General features: G+C 40.6%; 1 protein-coding gene across 7 annotated transcripts in view; it reads left to right on the forward strand.

The window, feature by feature from the left end:
• Window positions 1–27,908, forward strand: part of AOPEP (aminopeptidase O (putative)) — a 194,842-nt gene that overhangs the window by 76,980 nt on the left and 89,954 nt on the right. For all 7 annotated transcript variants that reach the window (XR_009558309.1, XR_004691556.2, XM_060280102.1 and 4 more), the window contains 2 exons: window positions 8,874–8,917; window positions 17,214–17,274. Coding sequence is in view for 5 of the 7 variants with exons in the window: in XM_060280102.1 (XP_060136085.1) it covers window positions 8,874–8,917; window positions 17,214–17,274 (105 nt within the window). In the remaining 2 variants the exon portion in view is untranslated. The remainder of the gene's footprint in view (window positions 1–8,873; window positions 8,918–17,213; window positions 17,275–27,908) is intronic.

The following is a 27,908-nucleotide window of genomic DNA, read 5'->3' on the forward strand; positions in this document are numbered from 1 at the left end:
CAGGGCCGCTGGCCAGCCTGCCCCGCTGCCCGCCCGGTGCCGTCTCCCTTCTCCCTGGCTGGCTGTGGGGCGGGTGGAGGGAAAGCCACAGAGCCGCGTAAAGCGTTTGGCTGGCTTTCCCTCCGCCCACCCCACAGCCAGCAAGGGAGAAGGGAGACGTCCCTTCTAGCCGGCTGGCTGTGGGGCGGGCGGAGGGAAAGCCAGCCAAACGCTTTGCGCGGCTCTGGGGCTTTCCCTTCACCCGCCCCGGCGATTGCAGAGGGGGAGGAGGGGATCGGAGCAGCCCAATTTCGGGCTGATCCTGGCTCCCCCTCGCCCCTGCCGATCGCGGAGGGGGAGAAGGGAGTCGGAGCAGCCCGATTTCGGGCTGATCCTGGCTCCCCTTCGCCCCTGCCGTTCGAGGAGGGGGAGGAGGGAGTCGGAGCAGCCCGATTTCAGGCTGATCCTGGCGCCCCCTCGCCCCTGCCGTTCGAGGAGGGGGAGGAGGCAAAATAAAAACGAAATCGGGCTGCTCCGATCCCCTCCTCCGCGATCGCCGGGGCGGGTGGAGGGAAAGCTGGCAAGGAAGAAGGGAGCTTTCCTTGCCCCGCTGTGGCCCCTCCCCCCACCCCTTGGCCCTGCCCCTTGGCCCTGCCCCTTGCCCCCCTGATTTTCATCCTGGCTACGCCCCTGGTGGGATGTAAGTGGGAATACCACAGAGAGGATGTTTTATAATTGTTCAAAAGAATATTACTTGTATCAATGTAGAGAAATGTGGATAGGAAATGAAATAAAATCAACACTTTCCCCTGTACAGTATGGCTTCCAACGTTATGCATATAGGTTTTTCAGGAGAGAAGGACAGTGTGGCTCTCTGTGTGGAATTTGCAGGAGCCCATTGCCTTCCCATCTACTCGTTCTCATGCCTAGGAAGAAGGGGAGGACTCTTGTACTGCCATCAGCTAAGTAAGGATAAAAGGGAGAATCTTCTTCTTCTTTGGCGATCACTCGTAGCCGAGTAAGATTGTCTTCCATAAACACGGTTTTAACAATGGGTCCGTAAGTGACTGTGGAGGCCAATTCTGGATCTGCATGTGAATGGTTCACTTTGAGAGCCATTGTTATCTGCGATTGTTGCTGTCATATCATCATGGAGGAGCCAAATGATGTTTACAAATTTATCTGGGCAGCCAATTTTCAGAAGGACAGTCCACAGGGCATTACAATTTACAGTGTTGAAGGCCTTAGGTCAATAAACGCCATATACAGGGGTTGGTTTTGCTCTCTGCATTTTCCTTGAAGCTGTCAAGTGGTGAAAATCATGTCCACTGTCCTCCTAGAAGGCCGAAAACCATTTTGGGATTCAGGAAGGGTCACCTCGGATATTGTTACCAGACGTTTTGCTAAGATCCTTGCAAGACATTTGCCGGCGGCAGCTAATAGAGAGATGCCTCGATAGTTTCCACAATAAGTTATGTTACCCTTTTTAAAAGAGATTGATAATTTTGGCATCCCTAAAGTCTGCTGGGATTTCTTCTCTTTCTCAGATTTTTTCAATGAGCTTGTGGAGTTGTTGTGTAAGTTCAATTCTACCCACTTTGAAGACTTTGGCAGGTATCCCATCAGGTCCACTGGCTTTGTTGTTTTTCATTTGGTTAATAGCTGTACACAACTCGGCTTCCGGTTCAGCGCCAGCGCCGATCGGCGGGGTCTCGTCTCGTCTCCGAGACGGCCCGTCCCTGCTAGGAGTGGGGAGGGCAGCGAGAGCGACGCTGCGCCCCTTAGAACCCCGGGAAGGGCGTCCCGGGGGCAAATTTTGCTCGGCAGAGCCCCAATCCGGACTCCCCAACTCTCCGGCTAGCTCTAATAAGAGCTCCGGAGCGAGGAGGGTAGAAGTCGCGGGGGCCATTTTGAGCGGCAACGTTATCCTAGCGGGGAGAAGCTTCAAGCCGAAGGCGGAGAGCGCTGGATTCTTCTGAAAATAAAACGATTGGAAATAAGACTGTAAGTAATCTCACGATTTGGATTATAAAACAATTTGGATCTGGGAGAGAGGGGAGAAAAGAGGAAGCCACCCCCCCCCCCCACGGCAACAAAAGAGACAGTAAATAGAAACCCGAAGCCGTAAATAGAAGATTTCAATTTAAAAGGATCCCTCAAAGGCATCAAAGAGAATCTCCCCTAAATGCAGGGTAAAAGGGGAGAGAGACTGTGGTTGTGAGTGCCCTGCAGTAAGAGGTAAAGACTAAGAAAAACCTTTCTTTTCCTCGGGAGCCGGCAGCCCAGATAACCCAGTGAGTTGATCAGGACTTATAAGTCAAATTTTTATTTCAATTTGTATTTCTGGACTTTGTGGAAATTCTTTTTTGGTTTAAATGCTTGTGAAATGTGAGTTCGAACTTTATTTTTAATAAGACTTGAAGAATGCAGCCAGCTTGTTAAAATGGAGTCGAGAAAATAAACTGTGATCATATTCCACCCCATGTGACAAGTTTTGACCTTGGCAGGATTGAACTATGTCAACAAAAAGGTATTCGCCTGAGTTCCAGCGGTCTGTTTTGACCTTAATGTGGGAAGCAAGAATAGAACTATGTCAAGAGGAGACACAACGGCAAGAGTTACAGCAACAATTCCAGATGGTGATGGCAGAATATGATTTCTTAGAAGATGAAGCTTTTGAAACTGAAGAAGACGAATGTGAGAATGACAATGATGGTGACTGTGATTTGGAAGGAAAAGATGAAGATGAGGACTGTGATGATTTAACACAAAATGAAGCCCACCACGAAAAAAAATGATGACTTTACTCTACAAAAAGTTGGATGGAGTGCCTTTCCTTTGAGTGGGGCACGATTGGTATTACTGGAATTTCAGAATGCCCACAGGGAAGAGGGAAAAAATATGCAGAGAAGAGAAGAAACTCAGGGGTCTTGTATGGAGGCCTGGATGGCAAAAGATTGTAAACAGGGGGTGGGGTGAAGGGAAAGTGAAGTTGTGATTATAAGGATGGATTAACAGGTTTATAACTGGTCTGCTGATTATGGAATTTGCTGGATTGGGGGGGTGGAGCCGGTAATCGGGGATGTAAGGTTAAATTGGGAATAGTTATAGTTTTAAAAGTGAATTGTCTTTGGAAAAATGTGAAAATATGGAGGCTTATAGAGGGGGTAAAAATTAGGCACGGGAAGATAAAATGGGAGTTTGATTTTTCAGTGATTTGGACATTAGGTGAAAATGATAATAATCAATTTATAAGTAGTATAAGGTATAAAGGTGTATTTTTATAAAATAAGAAACTGTTGAAGATGATAAAAAAGGGATGAAAGGGGGGAGGGTGGGGAAGCCCACAAAATATGGTTTAATAATTATGAATGAAAGAAAGATTTTTTCTGTTTTGTATTGTCTTTTTCTCTTTTTTGATATTTTTTTTCTTCTCTTTTTTCTCTTTTTTCTATTTTTACTTTTTTTTTTTTTTGGTATGATAATAGATGGTTGGATGGATGACCTCCTGCGTACTGCCCTGGTTTACTGGAGCTCCCTGGTGGCAGGGGGGGCTTTGGGGACAGGGGAGGGGGAGGAGGACAGAAATCCAAGCATAAAATGGACCATCTCTGACTGTTCACTTACATGGGATACTTCTGTGGCAGGGGAGGACCCATGGAGGGGGGTGGGAAGGAGGTGGAAAAGGTGTTTATGTATGTACCGTTTTTTTGTAATTTTTAAAATTAATAAAAATTATGTTTTTTTAAAAAAATAGCTGTACACAACTCTTCCAGATTTGGAAATACTGCAAGCTCATCTCTAACTTGTTTTTGCGGAATTTGTGAGAGGACCTCAGCAGCTACGGGGGAGTTGTGCTTAAGGAGATGTTGATAATGTTCTTTCCAGCGCAGTGCAATAGCTTCATCTTTTAGAAGTGTGATACCGTCTGCTGAGCTCAGTAGACTTACTTCCTAGCATGATTCAGATTGGAGCCTTGGAAACCTATGGTCCCTAGCTGTTGGTTGAAAACAAGACAGCAAAATGCATTATTTCAGTTACACTGAAAGTATTAGTTAGGGTGGGACACTTGAATTTGTTTCAGATAAATCTACAGGCTTGATGCAAAATCAATTTGGTTAGCAAATTACACAAATAGTGCAAAATGTTGGAAGATCTCTGCTCATAAGGCTATTAGTCATCATTGTAAGATCATATTACAATGGAGTTGCTAATCCACTAGTCATTTTCTTTTGCGCCCGAGCAGCCTGCTGTGAAATGTGGGTTTATAAACTACAGTATCCAGCTGTTGTGACCAGATGAAACTTTTCAAACACGCTCCTAACCCTGAGGCAAATGTTTGAAAAATTGTCATCTATTTTTTTTATAGTTATTGTAGATGTGGCAGAAAGCCCCTGCTTAATTTTATATTTGGTTTTTCATGCTCGGTTCAAAAAAATATGTTTAATGAGAGGTGAGAATTGTTGCCTAGGGTGCTGATGTTCCAGGATCCCCATATTGGTGTTATGATGAGCATCAGAACAAAGGAAAGGAGAGGAGAAAAAGATACAAATGCATTTCTTTTGCTGTCCTTTCCCAGCATTACATCCAATTGTGTTGCAGTGGGCTGCATTTTTAACCTTTTGATTTATAGTGTTTCCTGACAGTAACACTGTAGCGTAATTCATTTAGTAAGCATGCAATCTGTGTATCTCTGGGGGGAAAGAGCATGCATTTCTTGCAATACAGCAAGATGAGATGAGAGCTCAAGGTACCCTTTAGATTGACAAGGTCTGAGGAGGGTCTGTCAACGATGAAATAGCATCAGAGACAGGAGGAAAAGGGTTACACTAAGTTCTATATCTTCACTGAGTTTTATTTTATCAGCTTTGGCATTATTTGAATCAGAATCAATTAAAGCCAATGGAGATTTTCTACCCTGATTTAGGAATCTATTACTTGAGGATAAAATGCAGCCATGTCCAGGGCTTTTTTTTTCTTTCTAGAAAAAGAGGTGCTGGAACTTGTTGACCTTTTTTAAAGGGGGGAGTGCGCAGCCAAACCTGTTGAGCTTTTTATGACACGAATTGCTGGGCTACAACACCAGAACTTGCCAAAGAACTCACCATAAGCCCTGGCCAAATCCATATTTGGTCTCCCGCAAATCTGTGGTGAGAATTATTTGGGCATTCTCAAGTGCCATTTTGTGATATAACATCTTGGTTGTGGCATGGGGAAATTATAGTCAATTTTGAGCTCATTGTACAGAGATTCTGAATTGTAGATTTGATTATTTGGCCTGCATACCTCTGTACGGGGTAATATATATGTGCACACCTAGACAAATGTGGCTGCAAATGCAGATTTTTATGGGTTACCTAGCATAAATATGAATAAGAATCTTTAACCAAACATCAGATGCAGAATAAATAACAGTTTTAAAAGGTTTTAATGTTTAGTATTCCTCTACACCATAAAAAATAATGGGATGGATTCCCAGCATTTAAAACTATGAAGAACAGAGTATAACATCTAAAGTATAAATAATTGCTTGCATTCTGAATACTAGCCTTGTTTCTAGTGGCATTTGTAGTATTTTTCCTAGATCTGAGCCACAGGTGCAAGGAAATGACTTCACATGTGAAACATTAATCAGTTTGCTCTTTTCTCCTTCATTTTGACTGCATGCTCGGTATGTTTTTAATAGTAGTTTTTGTTTATTTTAGTTGAGTAGCAAGAAAGTCTGGAATTTAAGGGCAGGATTTTTTAAAAGTCCATTCTGGTTTCTGTGAGAGAATCCATTGACTAACACCTTTCGATGAAATTTGTGTAATGAATGGAGTGTTGGTAACTATAAATAAATAGAAATGAGTATGACTTGTTGATTCCACTAGTGCAGTTAAGGTTGATGTTTAGTTTGGTGATGAAAAATGAATATCTTAGGGATAAAATACTTCACAGATTTTAATTTTCTCATTGTAACATCTGCTTCAACAAGTAACCAGCTGTAGTGCTGATTCATTTGTTGAGATCATAATTTTGCATCTTATTATTAGTTCAGTCTTATTAATATAGATGCTAAAATATCTAAGCTTTTCTATTGTGTGTGAAAGTGTTCTGCAAGTTACATTTTAACTGATCCTTATCTTCATGGAAAGTATTTTGCGGGCTACATAGAATTTTCATGATTCAGTTAAAGTAGATATACAAGCATGAAAATGAATGTGTCTTCTTTGTTCCAAGAAAGCATAGTAAGTATTGTTCCAGTTCTATTCTTTTAGAACTCAGAAACTGCAGAGTTGATTGAAGCTTTTTCTTTGACTAAAACTTCATCAGGCAGACAGAAATATTTGCTCCATTGGATCATTGCTTTTGCATTTTAATATTTAGACAACTTGGGATTATTATTGTTTGGCTAGTTAGGATCAAATTTGTTTGTATTCAGTGTCTCCATCTGTCTGCCAACAGGAAGGCATATTGTACTGGTGCATTTTGATAATAAAGACTACCCTGATACATTTGACTCAGCTGGAACAAAAAGAAATGAGAACGTGTGCAACAACATTTTGTCCTTAGCAATTGTTTTATCTAGATGTGCCTTACAGAGATAAAATATTTTCATCGTGGTATGCAGCCCAATGATTAGCCCATGAATCAAATATGATTACAGTACAATTTAATAATATGCCAATTCCAAACATTCCGTTCTATGTTCCAAAGTTTATGACACACTTTAATGTGACCCAAAAAAACAAGTCAGAATTTGTGTATGTATATGTAGGGCTCTGCAGATAGAAGACTTAATTATTAATGATGGGAGGAGGGTGTTCCCACGGTCTAGGAGCAGGTTTACTCCAACTGCTCTAATAGCACCCCAAAGTTCACCCCTTTACTTGCTTCCATAAAAGTGAAAAAGTTGGCATGTACCACACGTAGAAACATTGTGGTAGGGAAACCAAATGTACGCCTCGGGAGTTCTGTAACCCCTTGGGTCCTTGCAATATGCAAACACTCTCTTTACTGCTTCATACATTCCTCCTGCATCCCTATCACATGATCTCCTGCTCTCTCCCAAAGAGCCCTTCAACACACACTAATTTGGAGGGGCAGGAGCTGCAGAGGAAGAGGAAATATTCAAAAATCATGTTCCTTGCCTATTCCACTGATGAAAGCCACTCAATCAAAGAGCCTTCCATCATTGAGCAGCAGCACTGATTTCAACCCAATAACAATACAATAAACAAATTACATATTTGACTACACAATAAGAATAGGCGGATTGCATCCCTTTGTGGTGGGGATAGTGAAATTGTGTTTGTCTAGATATAAATATTTGTTTTGGATAGTGCAATTTTGAATATGCACACACAATATAAATATAGTAATATACAGTAGGTGTCTTTGTAATTGTTCTCTCTGTGGTGGTTAAAAAAGGCTGCTCATGAGGCCAGAGGAACATCGCCTGGCCATTTCCACCTGGCCTAGGAGGCGGGGCCCAGACTCTTAAAAACATAAAGCAGTATAGAAAATGAAAATAAAATAAATAAAATATTGACACTTAAGCTTTTGAAATGTAAATTATTTATACAAGTGGGACTTGCAACAAAATGTTGCATTGTGGTGTGTTTCCGCTCGAGGTTGTAGCAAGTTATCCTGTCCCTCTTCTAAGTCACTACATCCCTCTCTGTCATCCCAAGTTCTACATTTTCTTACCCTTCAGCAGTCAGTCAGCATTTGAAGGCTGTTGAGCACATTGAGTCCTTACTGGGCAGTTTTGGCATTTTGTCTTTTTAAAATATATTTGTGAGTCGAGGACCCGCCACCCGCATGGGAATAAATAAGACACAAGGACACAAGTATTTTAGGTTAATGGGCTAAATAAGGCCACAGCTTTATTGGTTACAGCATGTGAGAGGTATTGGCTTTAGGCACTGGATCAAACAAGCTCAGTGGGGGGGTCATTCAAGGGTTACAGCCAGTGGGAGGAGCTTGTTGATGCAAATACAACTGGAAGCTTCACCAGAAGTCACCGGGGGCACCAGCAGGGCATCGGACAGGATCCATGACTGCCGGATTCCTTTAACGGAATACCCAAACAAGGGGAGAGGTAGGTGATGGCCACAACCTCCCCTCCAACACACCGCACATATTCCAATGCCTAACCGCCAATACCAGGAAAGTTGTGACAATTTGCTACGAGGTAGGCGAAACCAAGAGGCTTGTGCCAATTTGCCAAATGGAAAAAAAAATCGTAACAGGCCCCTTGGGCAACCAAGGCAACCAACCAAAGTCCATATCAAGGTCAAAAGCATAGACTGATCTAAAGGGAGGGTGGGCAGGTGATCCGAAGAAAGCAGGAAGCTGAATGAGGTCTCAGCGCTGCTGTGGCCCCTTAAATGCGGCTAAACCCGCCCCCAAGCCAGCCCTATTGGTTGGCGGAAGGGGCTTGGCATGGCAGCAGGGAAAGGCTGATGCAGGGGGCCGAACACGCCCCCCTGCTGACACGGGAGCTGGCTCCCGCTCACAACTCCTCCCCTCTGGGAGGAGGAGAGGTCACATCAAATGATGGTGTTAAATAGGTATGCAAATCATGGTGTTTCCCCAAACCAACTTGGAGCTGTAGTGGCTGCAGAAGGATAGGCACCCACACCTGAAGTTTGGAAATAGAGGGAATGATCCACCCAGCACAAGTATGTTTGTTTCTTACTTATGACTTATTTTGTTCCTGTATTTCGTCTTCTTAATTTTCTAGTTGCCATTGCTAGTGTTCTGATCTCTTGTGATAGCTGTCTGTAAGCCTTGACATTATATCCACGTCTATTTTAAATGTTGTAAAACAGAATAAACAGTTAAAGTATTAAGTGTATATTTTTAAATTCATGTTATTAAACTGTGGTCTTTTGTTACTCTTCCAGGATTTTCTTCATTTATTACTGGAGGACATCCCACAGCTAAAACGGTAGGTCGGAATCAGCCTGAGAAAGACAAAGAACATAATGGGTACGGTGTATATTCAAAAAGGGTTTTGTCTCCAGAATCTTTGCAGATGAAAAGCTTGTATATAAATCTTCCATCAACTTATACACAGACAACAAAATTTAATGGGTGGAATTCAGCGCTATGCTATTATAGATAGCATGCACAGACATATCAGCATATCAGCTTGCCAAATGGAACAATTAGCCTTCCCCCTTGTGCATTTTTGCCCTTGTGCCAAATTTGGGGAGTGGGCAAAGGAGGGAGAGGGGAGTCCCTGTTGGGCAAGTAGAAGCTATGAAGGGGTTTGTTAGGTGACTTCTGCCCAATGTGTTTGTCATGTCTCCTATCTGATAAAATAAACAAGGGTATTTATTTATTTAGTATGTATACTGCCCTTCATTTGCAGATCTCATTTATAGCCCCTCCCAAGAGCTTACAGTGAACTGCACAAACATTGTGGATGAATTCCTATACAGGTTTACTTGGGAGTAAAGCTATGGGACTTACTTCTGAGAAGATATGTATAGGATTTCACTATAAGCTTAATTAGTATTATTTGTTTTATAGGAAGAGAGAAATGTAGGCAAAGAGAAATCATGGAAAGCATTTGATATTCTAAAACTGGAATTAGTTTGTAGTTCTTTGATTTTAAAACACTTTCACAATTCTATGGAAACGTCTAGCCTCACTAACACATAAGCAGGATATCAGAGTGATATCAGCTAATTCTTTTCATTAGGAAATCTTTTTCATATTCTTTATAACATAACTGATATTCAATGGTTTGGTTTAACCGTTTTATCATAAAGCAGACTGCTGGATCACCAACAGTCATGTGTGGTATATTTATTCTACTATTAATTTGTTTCTGCTAGGATGTTTGACTATATTGTGGAAGCTTTTGTTGTGAAGCCTTGGTTTATAAAATAAACATTTTGTGAAAAACCTAAATTATTGAAATAATATGGATATCTAACCCCCAATGTTTGGGGGGGGGGAATCGAGATACCTAGTTAATTAGTATGTTTTGATTTTATTGATGTTCTTAGATCTTTGAATAAACTTGATTCTCCTATTTCTTATTTGTATCAATTTTGATTTAAAATTGGAGGCCAGGTTGGGATCTAAGAATGTGCCAGAAACATTTTAATTTTAAATAAGAAGGTTGTAATAGCTGTTTATTCAACTTCCCCCTTAAGAAAGTATGGAGAAGTTTTTAGTTTTATGATAATTTACTGTATAGCCGTGAATATACTATGCTGCCAGCTTTATATATGGTAAAAAGATACAGTGTGATGCCAAGAGCAACAGAACATGATGTTTGTCTAAAACCACACTTTCACCTGCTCCCTGTAGTGGCAACCGTATTTTCCCACTCATTTCTAAACACATTTCATTTGCTAGTATAATATGGGAGAAGAGTTATACTTTGTCCATCTGAAATGAAGTATGTGCATAATAACCAAATATTGTCGCTACTGGAATGTATTCACATATTTAAAAATATTGGTCAGTATTCAAAAAGCCATGCAACTAGTTCTGTGAGCCAAAGGGAACTTTGGACTTGGAGTTCTTGTTTTGTGTTTTTGGTAACACCAAGCCATTATGCTTCATGGCAAGCTTCTTCTGAAATCAAGGGGTGTTTCAAAACCAGCTCGTGATAGATACTGCATTGGCGGACATTGTTCAAAGGAAACTGTCAAAAATTCCACTGGACTGGTGTGAAATTTTTGTATGAGCTTAAGCAGTTTTTGGGATCCTAGCCAGTATATTTATTCAGTCTTTTCCAATACTGAAGCTAGGAAATGTGTTTTTCTTGGAAGGGACAACACATTCCCAGTTTCCTTTCTTTTTTCAATATGCATCTGCGATCATTTTGCATCATATTCCTAAGATGACCATGAATTTTGGCAAACCTTGTCCTAAATTCAACAGTTCACCATTACTGTGGTCCCCAGCAATCACATTATGTGTTGTAAGTGTAAGGGAAATATCTAGACCACTTAATGTTTATACAATGAATGCTGTTGCATTGTGGATCTGCTTATACAGGGCACACTAATTATTTTATGTGGCTTATTCTTTTGGCATAAAGTTGTTCTTCTAATATTGGATATCTGAATCAATAAAGTGAAACCAAAGAGATTATATAGAGCCATACACCAACTGCAGTTATTTTTGCATTGTTGGCTTGCACTGAATTGGCTGCATTCAAGTGCAATGAAACTACATATACAGGTGAAACTCGGAAAATTAGAATATCGTCAAAAAGTGCATTCATTTCAGTAATGCAACTTATTATTTTTTATTTTTCTTTCAATTTTTACAAATGGTTTCTTTTGGAATTTCACAGTAATAAAAGAAATAGTTACAATAATACAAAAATAAACATTGCTACTACATTTCATTAATTACATTCCATTTATTGACCTGCCTAACGACAAATAATTACAATTACAACAAATAAAGGCTTGACATATCTTGCTTTGCATGTCATACATCTATCTCATATATTGGTTTCACCTTTTAAGTTGTGTTACTGAAATAAATGCACTTTTCGACGATATTCTCATTTTCCGAGTTTCACCTGTATATATCAGGGTTCAGCAAACTTTTTCAAACTTTTTGTCCCTCAGACCTTGGGGGGGGGGGCGGACTATATTTTGGGGAAAAATATGAACAAATTCCCATGCCACACAAATAACCCAGAGATGCATTTTAAATAAAAGGACACATTCCACTCATGTAAAAACACCAGGCAGGCCCCACAAATAACCCAGAGATGCATTTTAAATAAAAGGACACATTCCACTCATGTAAAAACATGCTGATTCCTGGACCGTCCGCGGGCCAGATTTAGGAGGCGATTGGGCCGCATCCGGCCCCCGGGCCTTAGTTGGGGGACCCCTAGTATATATCTTCATATACCTATATGCTTATATACATTTAACAAGGGTTGCTGATCCTTGACAAGTGTACTGATCCATGCACTGGCAACTGTAAAGCAGTGGGGCCTATGCTCTGCAGCACCGTCCCAGCCCCGGAACACAACACAACCTCAGCATTGGCTGCAACCAGCTGATAGAGAAAGGACATCTCCTTGATATATGGAGCTGCATTGGCTGGATGTTTGGCAGAGGGATGTTTGGTGGCATGCACCAGGCCTGCCAATGTAGCCTGTCTGTGCTGGGCACCTTCAAGCTCTATGGATTCACTGGGTGCTATGCTGCTCATTTCGGTAGATCTTACCCCTTTAGTTCTGTACAACTTGTGCAGCTTGTTAGTTTCACTTTAATTTCCGAGCACAATTCAAAGTGTTGGTGCTGACCTTTAAAGCCCTAAACGGCCTCGGTCCAGTATACCTTAAGGAGCGTCTCCATCCCCATCGTTCTACCTGGACACTGAGGTCCAGAGCCGAGGGCCTTCTGGTGGTTCACTCACTGCGAGAAGCCAAGTTACAGTGAACCAGGCAGAGGGCCTTCTCGTAGTGGTACCCACGCTGTGGAATGCCCTCCCACCAGATGTGAAAGAGAAGACTAACTACCAGACTTTTAGAAGACATCTGAAGGCAGCCCTGTTTAGGGAAGCTTTTAATGTTTGATGGATTACTGTATTTTAATATTTTGTTGGAAGTTGCCCAGAGTGGCTAGGGAAGCCCAGCCAGATGGGCGGGGTATAACTAAATTATTATTATTACTATTACTATTACTATTACTATTACTATTACTATTACTATTATTGGGACCCAGGTGGCGCTGTGGTTTAAATCACAGAGTCTAGGGCTTGCTGATCAGAAGGTCGGTGGTTCGAATCCCTGTCTGCGGACAAACGCTGGCTCCCTCAGCCTATAGAGCGAGATGAGCACCGCAACCCCAGAGTCGGACACGACTGGACCTGATGGTCAGGGGCCCCTTTACCTTTACCTATTATTATTATTATTATTATTATTATTATTATTATTATTATTATTATTATTATTATCATTATTATTATTATCATCATCATCTTACATCTGCTCTTGGCAAAAATGGTAAACAAATAGTGTCAAGTTATTACTTTTAACTTCGAAATGTTACCTTCAGATTATGTTCTTATTGCTCAGAATAACTGTAAAATGGGCATCTCAAGGTATTAGTAGTTAACAAAAGCCATTTCAAAATATGTTTCACATACAGATAGCATATACTTCCTGCATAAAAGGTATCATGAGACTTAAATATTAAAAATTCTACACCTAAACCAACTAATAATTCAGTGCTCTGTGTAAATATGGAAGGAATGTTTTCTGCCTTGTGAGAAATTTTATAAAAGGTGGAATATAAAACAACAACAACAATTGTTTAATTAAATTTGTATACTGCCCTTCATCCAAAGATCCCATGGTGGTTCACAACAGAAAAATACAAAATGCAAATGCAAATAAAGAAATAAAGTTTGATCTATAGTCTATGTGCTTACGTTCATCTTTAAATACAATAATTTCCATAGCAATCAGACATGCGTGGTTGTAATTTCCTGACATTTTTGTATTCCGAGGATGCCTAAGTGTTTTTTCTAGGATACTTTAAGGCACATGATCTGATGGGGAAAGGCTAGTGTTGAAAGAAAACTCTATAACTGAGGCAACCAGTGTTCTTAGTCAGTGGGTTGCCTCCATGGTTCAGCTGAAGTTCATTCACCTCACTAGAAATTTCTGAGCCATTTCTGCCTTCGCATGAACATGCCTTGAAAGAAAACTTTTTGCACTGCTTATGAATTTTACTTTTGTATTTCCAGAATTTTATCACAACAGTGGATGGGTGTAGTTGCTCTTCTCTTCCTATTTTCTCTATTCAAAGCATTTGTTTTAGCTATTAATAAAGTATGACTCTTGCCTGTTTTCTAAGTTATAAAACATAACATGCTATGTCAATATTGAAATATTTTCTGCTTGTAAGCCAGCATTTGTGTATTTGGCTATACAGTACTGTATTTCTCTATCAGTCTTAAGATGGCTTAGTGTCACAACTTATTCAAAGCAATCTTGGCAATTATTGTTTTTTTGTGGATTTTCAGAATCTTTAGACTCCTTCACAGGGCTGTTATTTTAATGCAATCCTCGGAAATGTACAAAATGGTTTATGTTTGCATGTAGATACAGCCTTTATATAGGAATTATGGCTTCATTTTTTCCAAGGCTTTTCACGGAAGTCAGTTATTTGGCTGCTTCCTTTCATGCAAGTTGAGACACTCATATTATTATTATTATTATTGTCAAATCCTCTTACCTAATGCAGACCTCTGTGCCATATCCCATTATATTCTGAAGCATCACCCAGCCCTTGGGCAGCAGTTTTTAGGGTGAGCAGTAGACTTTAGTGAGTAGGGGGATTGGTGACAATCAGTGCCTTGACTAGTGTGAGCAAAAGTGCTTTCCTTTAAGTCAAAGCCACTATTGGATATAACACTTTGTATTTGGCACATTGGTTGGATCCAGGGGGAGCTTCTTCCATTTGAGGAACGTGATTTCTTTGCCTCAGTTGTACAAAACACACAAATTCATTATTCTTTGTTAACAGAACCTTCTTCAGAGGCTCGCTTAAATTAGGCAGGTAGGCAGCCGTGTTGGTCTGACGTAGTCGAAACAAAATAAAAAAAATTCCTTCCAGTGGCACCTTTCTCCTAAGTTGTGTTACTCTTGTTGCATCTGGTTAATGGACAATCTAAGTGTCTGGGAAAGTGCTGAGTTTATAAGCAAATGTTAAATTACAGCTCCTTTGACATTCCAGGAAATGCTTTTTACTTTTAGCTTGCCTTCTTATCTAAATATTTATGAGGAGACAAGGTATTCCCTGCACTGAAAAATCTTAAGAGAAGAGATACAGAACCAAGTTGCCCTGGATGTTGGCTGCCTTTTTAACTTGGTCCGTGTCATCTCACTTGCAGATTTATCACCTGCCCTGAACTTCCCTTTCCTTGTGGGACTCTGCATTATTCCCATTTTTAGGTGTAAAAAGTGCCATGCTACCTTATAATGTAGCTTGGTAAAGCTAAAAGCAACATACAAAAACATGTTTTTACAGGTTCAATTGTCATAGTGTATAGGTCGTCTTCTTCTTTGGTGATCACTCATAGCCGAGCAAAGATTGCCTTCCATAAACACGGTTTTAACAATGGGTCTGTAAGTGACTGTGGAGGCCAATTCTGGATCCACACATCCTTCCACAGTGGGGACATTGGTTTCTAGGCGGGAGTTGATCACGGTGTGGATTTGCCAAGCGTGCCTTCCTCTTAGCACGTTTCTCCCTTGCGTCCTGAGATCGAGTTTCTTCAAAGCCCATGACACCTTTAGTAAAAGCTGTTCTCCAACTGGAGTGCTCGCAGGCCAGTGTTTCCCAGTTGTCAGTGTTTATACTACATTTTAAAAGATTTGCCTTGAGATAGTCTTTAAACCCCTTTTGTTGACCACCAGCATTACACTTTCCATTTTAAGTTTGGAATAGAGTAGTTGCTTTGGAAGATGATCATCAGGCATCCGGGACCCCTGACCATTAGGTCCAGTCATGACCGACTCTGGGATTGCGGCGCTCATCCCGTGTTATTGGCCGAGGGAGCTGGCGTACGGCTTCCAGGTCATGTGGCCAGCATGACAAAGCCACTTCTGGCGAACCAGAGCAGCACACGGAAATGCTGTTTACCTTCCTGCTGTAGCGGTACTAAATATCTACTTGCACTTTGATGTGCTTTCGAACTGCTAGGTTGGCAGGAGCTGGGACCGAGCAACGGGAGCTCACCCCATTGCAGGGATTCGAACCGCCAACCTTCTGATCGGCATTCCCTAGGCTCTGTGGTTTAACCCACAGCGCCACCTGCGTCATAGTGTATACTTTGTGGCAAACATGGGTTCGTTGCTATATGACAGCGATGACCAAACTCGGCCCTCCAGCTGTTTTGGGACTACAACTCCCATCATCCCTAGCTAACAGGACCAGTGATCAGGGATGATGGGAATTGTAGTCCCAAAACAGCTGGAGGGCCAAGTTTGGCCACCACTGCTATATGATGTGTGAACAGTGGAAGGAACATTGAAAGCTAATTACAGTTTTTAAATTCTGTCAGTTTATCTCTTCATTGCCTTCCCTTGCCTGCTTTTGTCCAATCTGCAGGGGACATGTATCTCAGAAATGCAGTTGAGGGACAGAAGTGCAGTGAAGAAGCAGGGGAGAAGCTAAGCACCAATTACCCACCACTGACATGCCCTCCCCACCATTTTTTAGATGTTCAGCAGAGAGCTAGGTTCCCTGGCCTTGGCCTTTTGTCAAATGCCTAATTCAACCCAAAGTCGTCTTTCCCCCCTGCTATTTCAGCTCCTTACCCATGTATCTTAGAAGGCAATCGAAGTATGAAATTAACTAGAGCAGGAGCTTCTGGTCTTGTCAGTTCCCATCCAGTGAACTTATCCTTTTAAGAACTAAAATCATATTATTGCAAAAAAATATTTTTTCATGGTGAGGTGTGCTACTCATTGTGGACAATATTCAGTGCCCACGGTACAGGAAAATGTAAACATTTGCTAATCATATTTCTCAGAACTTGTTTCTGCTTTTCTATAGCACAGTTAGAAATATTATGAAAATTGGGGGGGGCGGGGATTGATCACACAATGGTGGAGAAGAATATCAGCAGTTATTTCTAATATGTTATCTGAACCTATTTTTATTCCGAGTGTAAATATGGAAGCCTTTGCCATTTTCAGGCTGTTATGCTTCAAAGGTGCATTCTGCATTTGCTTGGAATAATTGATGTGATATAGGGGTGTATTTGGCCAGCACACAAGATTATTATTTTAGAGTCTAAACCTAAAGCTATTGAGATTGGATTAATTAGTCTCAGGCAGTTTTTTTACTGCCCATTTCTGATTTTCACTTAAACAGATCCTCATTCCTTTCCACTCTTCTTGCAAACTAAAGAGGAAAAGCCACACAAAAAGAAGTGCAGAACACCTGTCCATTCTTTCCAAATGTTTCATCAGTGCATTTGAGCTTCTTAAACATATGTTGTCAGCTTCCATAACCACTGAATGCATCACTCGTTTTTACGTGTACAGTCCAATCTGCTTTTCATTTTCAGGTGTCATGATCTCAGACATTAGTAATTAGAAAGGAAAAAAACCAGGCTCAAAACAGTTTTAGATATCACTGTTTAGATTGCAAACTTCGTTTCTAACAAAGTTGTTGTTTAATGACATATTTTATGTATGTTCCATGAATAAGGTTAATTTTTAATTTTCTTGGAAGGTATGGCCTGTCAGTTGAAAACATTTTCCAGAAGTGGCTTGACTGCACAGGAATCCCAAAGGTAAATGCAAAATATCTGTTCTGAATAGGATCCAGATTATGAATTTGTTGAGCATGTTTTTCAAATTACTGTTTGTATGGTAACAGGTATGGAATAAAATAAAAACCCAGGTTTAATGATATCCACTCTAAGTCTTTAGGCTGCACACATATGGGAATCCATTTTTATCAGTTGCAGATTTCATTTTCTGTCTTCCTCAAAGAGATCCCGCCAAGAGGAAAATCTCTTAAACCTTATTTTATTACTAAACATACTATTCACTAGAAACTGTTCAGTTGCAGTATTGTAGTGATGCTTCACATCTTGTTTTAAAAAGAGGAAGGTATCAGTTTTGTGGATTACGTTTGCCAAAGATGGGGGAAATTAAAGATTTGTTAAATTTTAAATTTATTGACTGTTTTGTCTGTAGTGAGGGTTGTTAAATGGTGTGCAACCTTTCTGAACATTGTACTAAGTACAGAAAGTTTTGTGTAAGTCTCCAAAATTCTTATTAGAAAATTGACTTCTCAAGCAGTATGTGGTAGTAAGATATCAATTATATACAGGATACCCAACCACCTGTGCTCTGCTAGATCAGGAATTGCTTATGCAAATGGATGTTGTGCTTATGGTTCCTGATTTTAACTCCCTTATCCAGCACCAGATGCTTTTTATGTGGTTCCCATTGCTGGACTGGGAATTCCATACACACCCTTTAGCAGATTTCTGACATTGTCAGCTTTGACAGAACCAATCAAAGAATTGAAACCGCTGAACAAGTGATTGACAATGTCTCATCTGACAGCATCAGCCAACTGGTGGGTGGGTAGGTACATCAGCCAACTGGTGGGTAGGTAGAGCCAGTGTGGTATAGTGGTTAAGAGCGGTAGACTCATAATCTGGGGAACCGGGTTCGTGTCTCTGCTCCTTCACATGCAGCTGCTGGGTGACCTTGGGCTAGTTACACTTCTTCGAAGTCTCTCAGCCCCACTCACCTCACAGAGTGTTTGCTGTGGGGGAGGAAGGGAAAGGAGAATGTTAGCCGCTTTGAGACTCCTTTGGGTAGTGATAAAGCGGGATATCAAATCCAAACTACTTCTTCTTCTTCTTCTTCTTCTTCTTCTTCTTCTTCTTCTTCTTCTTCTTCTTCTTCTTCTTCTTCTTCTTCTTCTTCTTCTTCTTCTTCTTCTTCTTCATATAGATTAGTTTTGGAACTGAACTATCTCTGAGGTCTTTCAAACAGGTTTTAAATACTCATTTCTTTATTGTGATATTTGGGGAGCAGAGGATGCTGGATGTTGGGCTGTAATTATAAATAGACTCTTTAGTCTTATACTGTGTATATATATGTAATTTGATACTTGCTTGTTTTATATACCAGAGAATAACGTATCTAGGCAGTGAACCTAACACATCCATAAAACAGCATAAAAATACTTAACATTTGGACAGCGAGCAACAATAATATGTGTATTAAGCTATACTGTACATCAGAAAGGGCTCGTGTAAACAGAAGGGCTTTAAAAGGCATTCAAAACAAAGTACAGATGGTGCTTGCTTAATATTGTATTGTCTGTCTGTCTGTCTGTTTGTTTGTTTATCAGGTTTATCACCTGCCCTTCAACATAAGGTCCTAGGGCAGGTTACAATAATAGGATATACAGCTATAAAACCACTGCAATGACAAAATATCTAAAACCATTCCAAATGGAACAAGAACAATTCATAGTCAAGGATTTCCACAACTCAGGCACAGGAACACCCCAAACCGGACTGGTATATTTAACACCCCAAGCCAGACTAGTATATATGGGGCAAAGGGGGTCCCAAGCTGTTCATGGCTTTATACACTAAGACCTTGAATTTGGCTTGGTGACACATAGGTAGACAGAGCCTTAAGACAAGGTGTTATATGCACTTGGTAGGAAGTCTGCACCAGCAGTTGGGCTGCTGCATTCAGCACTGATTGCTGCTTCAGGATCAAAAACAGGAGAAGCCCCATAGAGTACACTGCAGTACAAAGCAACCCCAATCAGAACCAGAACCAGAATTTGTCTTATCTCCTGGATTTAGGAACCACTTACAGGCTTTCCTCCTTACCAGGATTCAAGCTCAGTTTATTATAGGCTGTTATGAAGCCCACCCAGGCTTGCACAGCCTCACTTGAGTCAGATGTTAAATGTTTAATCATATATTTATTTGTAAATTGCTTTGAGAGGCAGGCTTGCCTGATAAAGAGATATAGAAGCCTTTTAAATAAATAAAGTAGCAATCACCAACCTCCAGATGTTTGAGACTACAACTCCCATCGTCCCTGACTGTTGGCTATGCTGGCTAGGTATGATGAGAGTTGTAATCCTAAACATCTATAGGGCACCAGGTTGGGGAAATCTGCTGTAGATAGCTGCATGGTGCCTACTGTTTTGTGCATGCATCTCTAAATTAGTACATTTATATACAGTGGTTACTTTTATATTTCTAGCTACATAATTGTAGATCCTGCACAATGCATAGATCCTACTTTGCGTGCAAGGGCCCCAGGTGCATTTTTCTGGTCCCAGCCTCACAAAGCGTCTCAAGGCTCACGTTGCGTTGGCGGTGACAGCTGGTGTGGTAAACCACACCACACTGCTGGTTGAGGGGGCAAAGAAGGAGAGAAGAGCATAACCTGAAGAGGAGGAAGGGTGCAGAGTTCAGAGGCCTCACTCTGAGCTCACACGAGCTCTTTAATCCCTTCATCACCTAATGAAGAGTCTCCCTTCAAAAGTTTATTTTGTCTTCAATGTAAGCAAGCACCATCAAAGCTCCTCACAAACATCCAATATATGGGACCATTTAATATTCTGCGAATACTAGGTGCTACAGCATTAGCAAATCTAAGTAGCATCAGTAATATGGATGGAAACCACTGAGAGCCCCGTGTAAGAGCAGTTTGGGTAATCAATGTTGTTGGGTTTTTTTAAAAAAGAAACCCATCACCCAATAGATGAGAGACTTTTCCTACATAAACTATATTCTGGCCTCACGCTTGATGGTGCAAATCTTGAATAATATTTTGCTAAAAATAAAGCCTGCTGTCATGAATTAGGGAAGGTGCTGCTTTGTTAAACCTTTCCCACTTCCTTTTGAATGCTTCTCCTACAAATTTGGACATGTTGTACTGGTCTCCCCCCATACAGCAGCAAGTTTGTTTAGTGATTGTAAGGTTTTCCTGTGCATCACATTATATGCATGTGCTGAAAAGCAAGCAATTGTGTGAGACACAGAAGATTTCAGGAGGGCATTTTCCTGAAACCTGCTGGGCCTGGGTTAAATAAGGTCAACTACATTGTGTTGTTGAATTTACTGTTTATCAGATCAGGATGTACTGCAGCCTCACGAAGTGACTCACCACAAGAGTAGCTTTTCATCCTCCACTAGCCTAATAATGACTTAATGCCAGCAACTCTGGTCTGTGAGTGTAATTGACATGGAGTACAGAAACAGCTGATTTTAGAGCTGGAAAGAACCTATTAAGCAATGGTGCAGGCTTACATTCCCCAACACTCCTGAATTCAACCATTCCAGTTTTTTGTTCTTGTTCTCCTGTTTGCTCTTAAACATCTCAAGAGCTGTGGTTTCTTTGCATTCTTTGAAACACACTAGCACAAGCCTTAATCATTGAACAAAGTTGTTTTCCCCCCATTCAACATACATTTTTTCTTCTGTCATCTGTTTACTAGTGCACCACCCAAAGTAATGGATGATGTTAAACTATGCACAAAAAATTGCCATGCCCACTTTAAGCATCTCTCAGTTGTTCAAACAAGTCACAACCAACCCAGCCCTATAATCAGTTCATATAGTTGACTAAATCCTCTTTGGTTGGCCTATGTTTTCTCCTGTCTCTGCTGGAAATGCTGGTGGTTTTTTGTTTTGAAAAAGACATGAGTATGTTTGCTCCTTTTTTGTTTGTTTTAGTGATCATTAAGAATAATAATATTAATAATGATAATAATTATACCCTGACCAACTGGCTGGGTTTCACCGGTCACTCTGGGCGGCTTACAGCATATATCAACACATAATAAAACATCAAACATTAAAAACTTCCTAATACAGGACTGCCTATTAAACTATGTCTCTGCAAATGAGGGGAAACATTTATCTTCCTCATGCATCCACATTAGCTCCTTCCTCTTGAATTGCAATCCTTTCCCACTTTTTGCAGAGTTCCACATTGCGATTTTTCAGTTTAGAAAAAAAAGGTTAAGGGGGACATGATATAGGTTTATAAAATTATGCATGGTGTGCAAAAAGTGGGTATAGATAGCACCCTCCAATACTACTAGAACACAGCGTTATACAGTGGTACCTCTACTTACGAATAACTCTACTTACGAATGCTTCTACTTACGAATGGAGCTCCGTCCGCCATCTTGGATGCGGTTTAGATAGGATTTTTTCTACTTACGAATTTTTAGATAGGGTTGCTTCTACTTACGAATTTTTTCTCCCAATGCATTCCTATGGGATTCGACTTACAATTTTTTTCGACTTACAAATGTGTGTTCGGAACGCATTAAATTCGTAAGTAGAGGTACCACTATACAATGAAGCTTTACACTTGCTTACGTCAAATCACATTTTCCGTTTTAATGATCATACACCTAGTTCAGAATGATCTTTTTGTAGTTCCTCATAATCCCGCCCCCTTTTTATTATCCCTATGAAGAACTTGATGTCATCAGTAAATTTGGCCACCTCCCGGCTCAGCCATAGCTCCTGATCATTATACATAATACTGAGACTTGAAGGAATATACACAACTGAACACCAATCCATTCTAAAAACTCAATTTATTCATGTTCTCTGCTTTCTGTCCCCTGATCAATTACTGATCTATAAGTGGATTTCTCCTGTTCCATGACTGCTAGGTTTACTCAGGACTCTTTGGTGAGGGACTTCATTGACAGCTTTTTGAAAGCCTGAGTACACAGCTAAGTACACTTAATTATTTGTATCTATAGGCTTATTGTCATTTTAACAGGTTAGTTAGACTAGACATATCTTTACAAAATCTATGCTACCTCTTCAGCAAGACTTGTTCTTCTATGCCAGGGGTCAGCAACCTTTTTCAGCAGGGCCTTGTGGGGGGGCCGAACAATATTTTGAAAAATAATAATGAACGAATTCCTATGCCCCACAAATAACCCAGAGATGCATTTTAAATAAAAGGACACATTCTACTCATGTAAAAACATGCTGATTCCCGGACCATCCGCGGGCCGGATTAAGAATGTGATTGGGCTGGATCCGGGCCCCGGGTCTTAGTTTGCCTACCCATGTTCTATGCGCTTGGTAACCATATCTTTAAAAATGCATTCTACTATTTTTCCTGGAGTAGACATCACATGAACTGGTCTGTAATTTCTTGAATCTCCCAGGCTTCCTTTTTTAAAACAGTATTACACTGGCCAGTTTCCAGTCCTTAAATATGGATGCTAATCTTAGGGACAAGTTACATATTTTTGTTAGAAGATCACTGGTTTCACATTTGAGTTCTTTAGGAACTCTTGGGTGGGTGCCGTTGGACCCAGTAACTTGTTTGTTTTAACAGCCTCCGATTTGTCTTTTGAATTGTCTCTCTAAATTGCCCCTATTTAGGTTTATCTTCCCATGGAAGGGGAATATTTTAACTATTTTATTTCCTTTCATTCTTTATATTATTTTTAATAGCAAAGTAAAAACACTTTAGTGCAATTGAAAACAAACAAACAAGTCAATAATTAAATCCTGCCAGTGGAAAAGAAACTAGCACTGAGAGAAGTTAAAGAGGCTTTTAGCCACTAATCCTCCAGTTTTGGCCAACAGGAAGCCATAAATGAGGTGAACCTGCAAATGGGAAGCTTTAAATTAGAATTAGAAGGGACTTTTGCTACATGGATTTACTTGGGAATAGAATGATCTTTGCCATGATAAAATTGTATAATAATTGTATAATACTGTTGTATAACAGTGGTATATTATGTACTGCATGAAACCACTGTTTCAGAGCAGACTAATATACTTTACTGCCTGAGATAGAACAGCAAATGACACTCACCCCTCCCCAAGTCAAGTTACCCAAGACTGGCCAAGTTATTTTGGTACCTGAGGTAGAAAATCCTACAAGCACATCTAATCAATTAAATAATCGAACATTTGTTACCCTTTCATGACATCCCAGATCAGCGGTTTGGGGGTAACTGTTCATTCTGCCCAATAGTAACACCAGCTCTACACTGTTTATAGTTCACTTGCAACAAATTATGAATATTCACTAGTATAAAAGGTAAAGGGACCCCTGACCATTAGGTCCAGTCGCGGACAACTCTGGGGTTGCGGTGCTCATCTCGCTTTATTGGCCAAGGGAACCAGCGTACAGCTTCTGGGTCATGTGGGCAGCATAACTAAGCTGCTTCTGGCAAACCAGAGCAGCGCACGGAAATACCGTTTACCTTCCTGCCGGAGTGGTACCTATTTATCTACTTGCACTTTGACGTGCTTTCAAACTGCTAGGTTGGCAGGAGCTGGGACCAAACAACGGGAGCTCACCCTGTTGCGGGGATTCGAACTGCTGACCTTCTGATCGGCAAGCCCTAGGCTCTGTGGTTTAACACACAGTGGCACCCGCGTCCCTATTCACTAGTATATGAAGGATCTAATCCAGGCATCCCCAAACTGCGGCCCTCCAGATGTTTTGGCCTACAACTCGCATGATCCCTAGCTAACAGGACCAGTGGTCGGAGAAGATGGGAATTGTAGTCCAAAACATGTGGAGGGCCGAAGTTTGGGGATGCCTGATCTAATCTAAAGTTGTAATTGCCCAACTTCTGTCGCCATTTTTTAATGAATGAAGCATAGGTAAATTGCATTCTTCCAAATATCAGGCCCAAACATTACCCTATTGATACTCACAATGATCTTTATGTTCTCTGTTAATGGAAATCTATAATCAGGCTGCAGTAACTGGTTACAGATCTTTTCAGAAAATCTCTGGTTTTGTTTGGGCTGCCTCTTGGACTTTTCAGCGTGAGTAGGAAACTGAGTTAGCGCTGAGGTATAATCAGCTATTATTGTCTAATTATGGTTATTAGAAATCTGTCCTCCAGACTTTAGGGAGTGCATTTACCGAGTAAGGAAAGTTCTTTTTTTAAAAAAAAAAACACCCAGTCAATTCAAAGTATATATTTTTGCTGGAACATGTTTCAGTTCATTTTATATTTTTTTACTTTTAAAGTTTCAACATAATATAAGTGATGTTGGAAAATATTTCTTGAATTTTAGTTTATTTAAATTTCTTTAAAATATTTTAAACATTAATGATGTAATGCAAATTACTGTGCTGGTCGGTGACCGTAATAAATATTACTACTACTTTCTTGAATTGCTCATAACCTTTGCTCATTCCTAGTCTGAGAGAATGCCTAATGAATGCATTTTGAGAATGTCAGTACAATCCTTTACATGTGTCTATTCAGAAATAAGTCTTGAGTTCAGTTGGGTTTACTGTCAGGTAAATAGGCATAGCATGGGACACAGGTGGCATTGTGGTCTAAACCACAGAGTCTAGGGCTTGCCAATCAGAAAGTCGGCGGTTCGAATGACGGGGTGAGCTCCCGTTGTTCAGTCTCTGCTCCTGCCAACCTAGCAATTCAAAAGCACATCAAAGTGCAAGTAGATAAATAGGTACTGCTCCGGCGGAAAGGTAAACGGTGTTTCTGTGCGCTGTTCTGGTTCGCGAGAAGCGGCTTTGTCATGCTGGCCACATGACCTGGACAAACGTCGGCTCCCTCAGCCAGTAAAGCGAGATGAGTGCCGCAACCCCAGAGTCTGTCACGACTGGACTTAACTGTCAGGGGTCCTTTACCTTTAAATAGGCATAAGACTGTAGCTCAAAAGCATATTTTCACAATATATGTTATATTTCAAAGTTGTTGGGGGTTTTCTTTGTTTTTTTTTGTTTAGTTAAAATTGTGAGGTGTATTCAGCAGAGAAGTAAAAGCCATTCTGGATCACCACTCTTGCTCAGATTAATGTTTGGTATTTCTTCTCATTCTTTCTCGTGCCTTTCAGAGACTTTGGTTTTGAACATGATTTATCTGCACACAGTGAAGACAGTTAAACTGAAGCAACCATCTAAAAACTCTTTTTTGTGTAGGTCAGGTACATTTCCCCAAAATGGGTAATACAGATTTTCTGCCTAGTAAGCATATTTTATAGCCCGTCATTTGGAAACTGTTTCCTTTTTTTCTGCTCTACTGAAGCTTAACAGATAGTCTATCTAGTGCCTTAATTTTGAAAATTACACTCACCTACACTTAATTTTTGCACCACTACACTATGGATTTATACACTGAAGGTTAAATCCACTGGTTCCATGGCCACAAGGCAGCTTGTGCACACAATCTTTCTCTTCCCTCTCTACAGCTCCTGTAGCCGCAACACCTCTCCAGAGGGTTGGGGACCCTCCTGACTGCTTTGATAATTTTCTGATACCAGACAGAAGAATCTTGCAGACAGCAGAACACTTCTCGTACAAGGTTCTTTTGCCCAATCTCAGGAGATCCTGCTTCCCCTGCTGCTCAGGAGGGGCCCCAATCTTCTGGAGAGGCTTTTGGGGGGCTCAAGAAAGAATGGCGAATCTAGTCCAGCATCCTGTTCTCACGGTGACCAACCAGATACATGTAGGCAACTGGTTTTAGACACATTATTGCCTGAAACTATAGAGGCAGAGCAATAATGAATTAAGCTACTTTCCAGAATCCCCCTCCTTGATGCCTTTTTAAAAACTGGTGTTACAATGGCTACTTTCCAGTCCTCAGGTATCTGAGTTCTTTGAGAACTCTTGGGTGGCTGCTATGTGGACCTTTCTGGTTTGTCAGCTTTTGTTTTGTCTAATAGACTATAACTTGTCAATTAGGTCACCACAATCTGCTTCAGACTGCCCTCTTGTAAAAGTTAGTTCAGGCACTGGGATCTGCCCTATATCTTCTGTTATGAAGTCAGGTTCAAATAATTCATTCCTTTATCCTCCTTTAGTATACCTTTGACTCCTTTGTCTTCCAAGGGTCAAACTGCCTCCCTAGATGTTCTCCTGCTGTTAATATATTTAAGGAATTCCTTGTTGTTCTGAATGTTTTTAACAATGAGCTCCTCAAATTTACGATATTATTATTATTATTATTTGCATCCCTTACTGCCTGCTTGCACTTTTTCTTTTTGCCTAAGTTTGTGCTCCTTTCTCCCCTCTTTACTTGGACAAGACTTCAGTTTTTTGAAGGAAGCCTTCTTGCCTCTAATAACTCATTTGACTCTGCTATTAACCATGATGGCATCTTCTTGGCCCTCACCTTTCTTGATCTACAGCATACACTCCAGTTGATCTTCTAATGTCATGCTTTTAAAGAAATTCCAACTTACAAGTGCTTTGAAGTGCTTTAACCCTCTTAGCTTCAACGTGCTTTTTACCAACATCCTCATTGGGGGGCTTAGTTCACAGTGGGTTCGTTGTTGCTTTTGAAACCAAATGTGACCATATTGGATTTTTTTGGGCAATTGATTATTTACATGCGTATTTAATTTAAGAGCATTCTAGTCACTGCTCCCAATTAGCTCAAACTTCCATCTCACATCAGGTCCTGGAACACCACTCAAGATTAACTCCAGGTTCACTGATCCTCTGGTTGGTTCCATGGGCACAGTCATTTAGGGTATCTAGAAATTTTCCTTCATTGTCATGACTGGAACACATACATAGCCAGTCTTTGTGAAGGTAGTTGAAGTCATCCATTACTACATTTCCACTTTGGAATGTTTACTTGATTTCATTCTTCATTTTAAGGTCTCACTTCCTGTATATCCTTCCCTGTCCTTCCTCTGAAGCTCATATCCAGATATAACCATGTTGCACCACGTCTCCCTCTTCCACCAGGTTTCTGTTATTCCCACTATATCAAGGCCATCCTCTAAGACCAAGTCCTCCAGTTTACCCTTCTAAGTTCTCTGGCACCTGTAGTATGTAGGCCTCTCTGAATTGCTATTCTGTGTCCCTGCACTCAAAATGCCTAGCTCTACGGCTTCCCCATTTACATTTTCATCAATGTTATCTTCATCACAAGGGAGACTGGACCCTCCTCAGCTCCTGTCAGCTTCCTGCAATCAGAAGGATAAGAAGAGGGAAAAGATCAGTTGTGCAAATTGCTTTCCATTTGTACAATCATTGGGTACAATCCAGAATTTAGATTTAGCACATTGAAGCAGAAAATCTAGTTATGAAAACTTATTGTTCCTCCCCCCCATAAAACAATGAGATACAGGAATAAAGGTATAGTACACCTGAGGCAGCATTACTCACAAGAGCCTGAAATGGGAACATGTGTTCTCTTTCCTGAATAAGCCTATGAATTGGATCCCTTAGGTGTTTATGGTAGCTTTAATAAAGCTTGAATATTCTTTGTGGTTCGCCTTTTTCTGTTAATCACACTGCTGAGCACAAAAGCTGTGTTATGTGCAGAATGGTTGAGTTTATCCCTAGTAGAAAGGAAATATGTTTGGTATCTACAGAACAATAAGAGTTTGCTGCCTGGCTGATCAATGCTGGATCAAGTTCACATTCCCAAGCTCCCTCTCTC

This window comes from Zootoca vivipara, chromosome 11, assembly GCF_963506605.1.
Source record: "Zootoca vivipara chromosome 11, rZooViv1.1, whole genome shotgun sequence".
NCBI classification, from domain to species: Eukaryota; Metazoa; Chordata; class Lepidosauria; order Squamata; family Lacertidae; genus Zootoca; species Zootoca vivipara.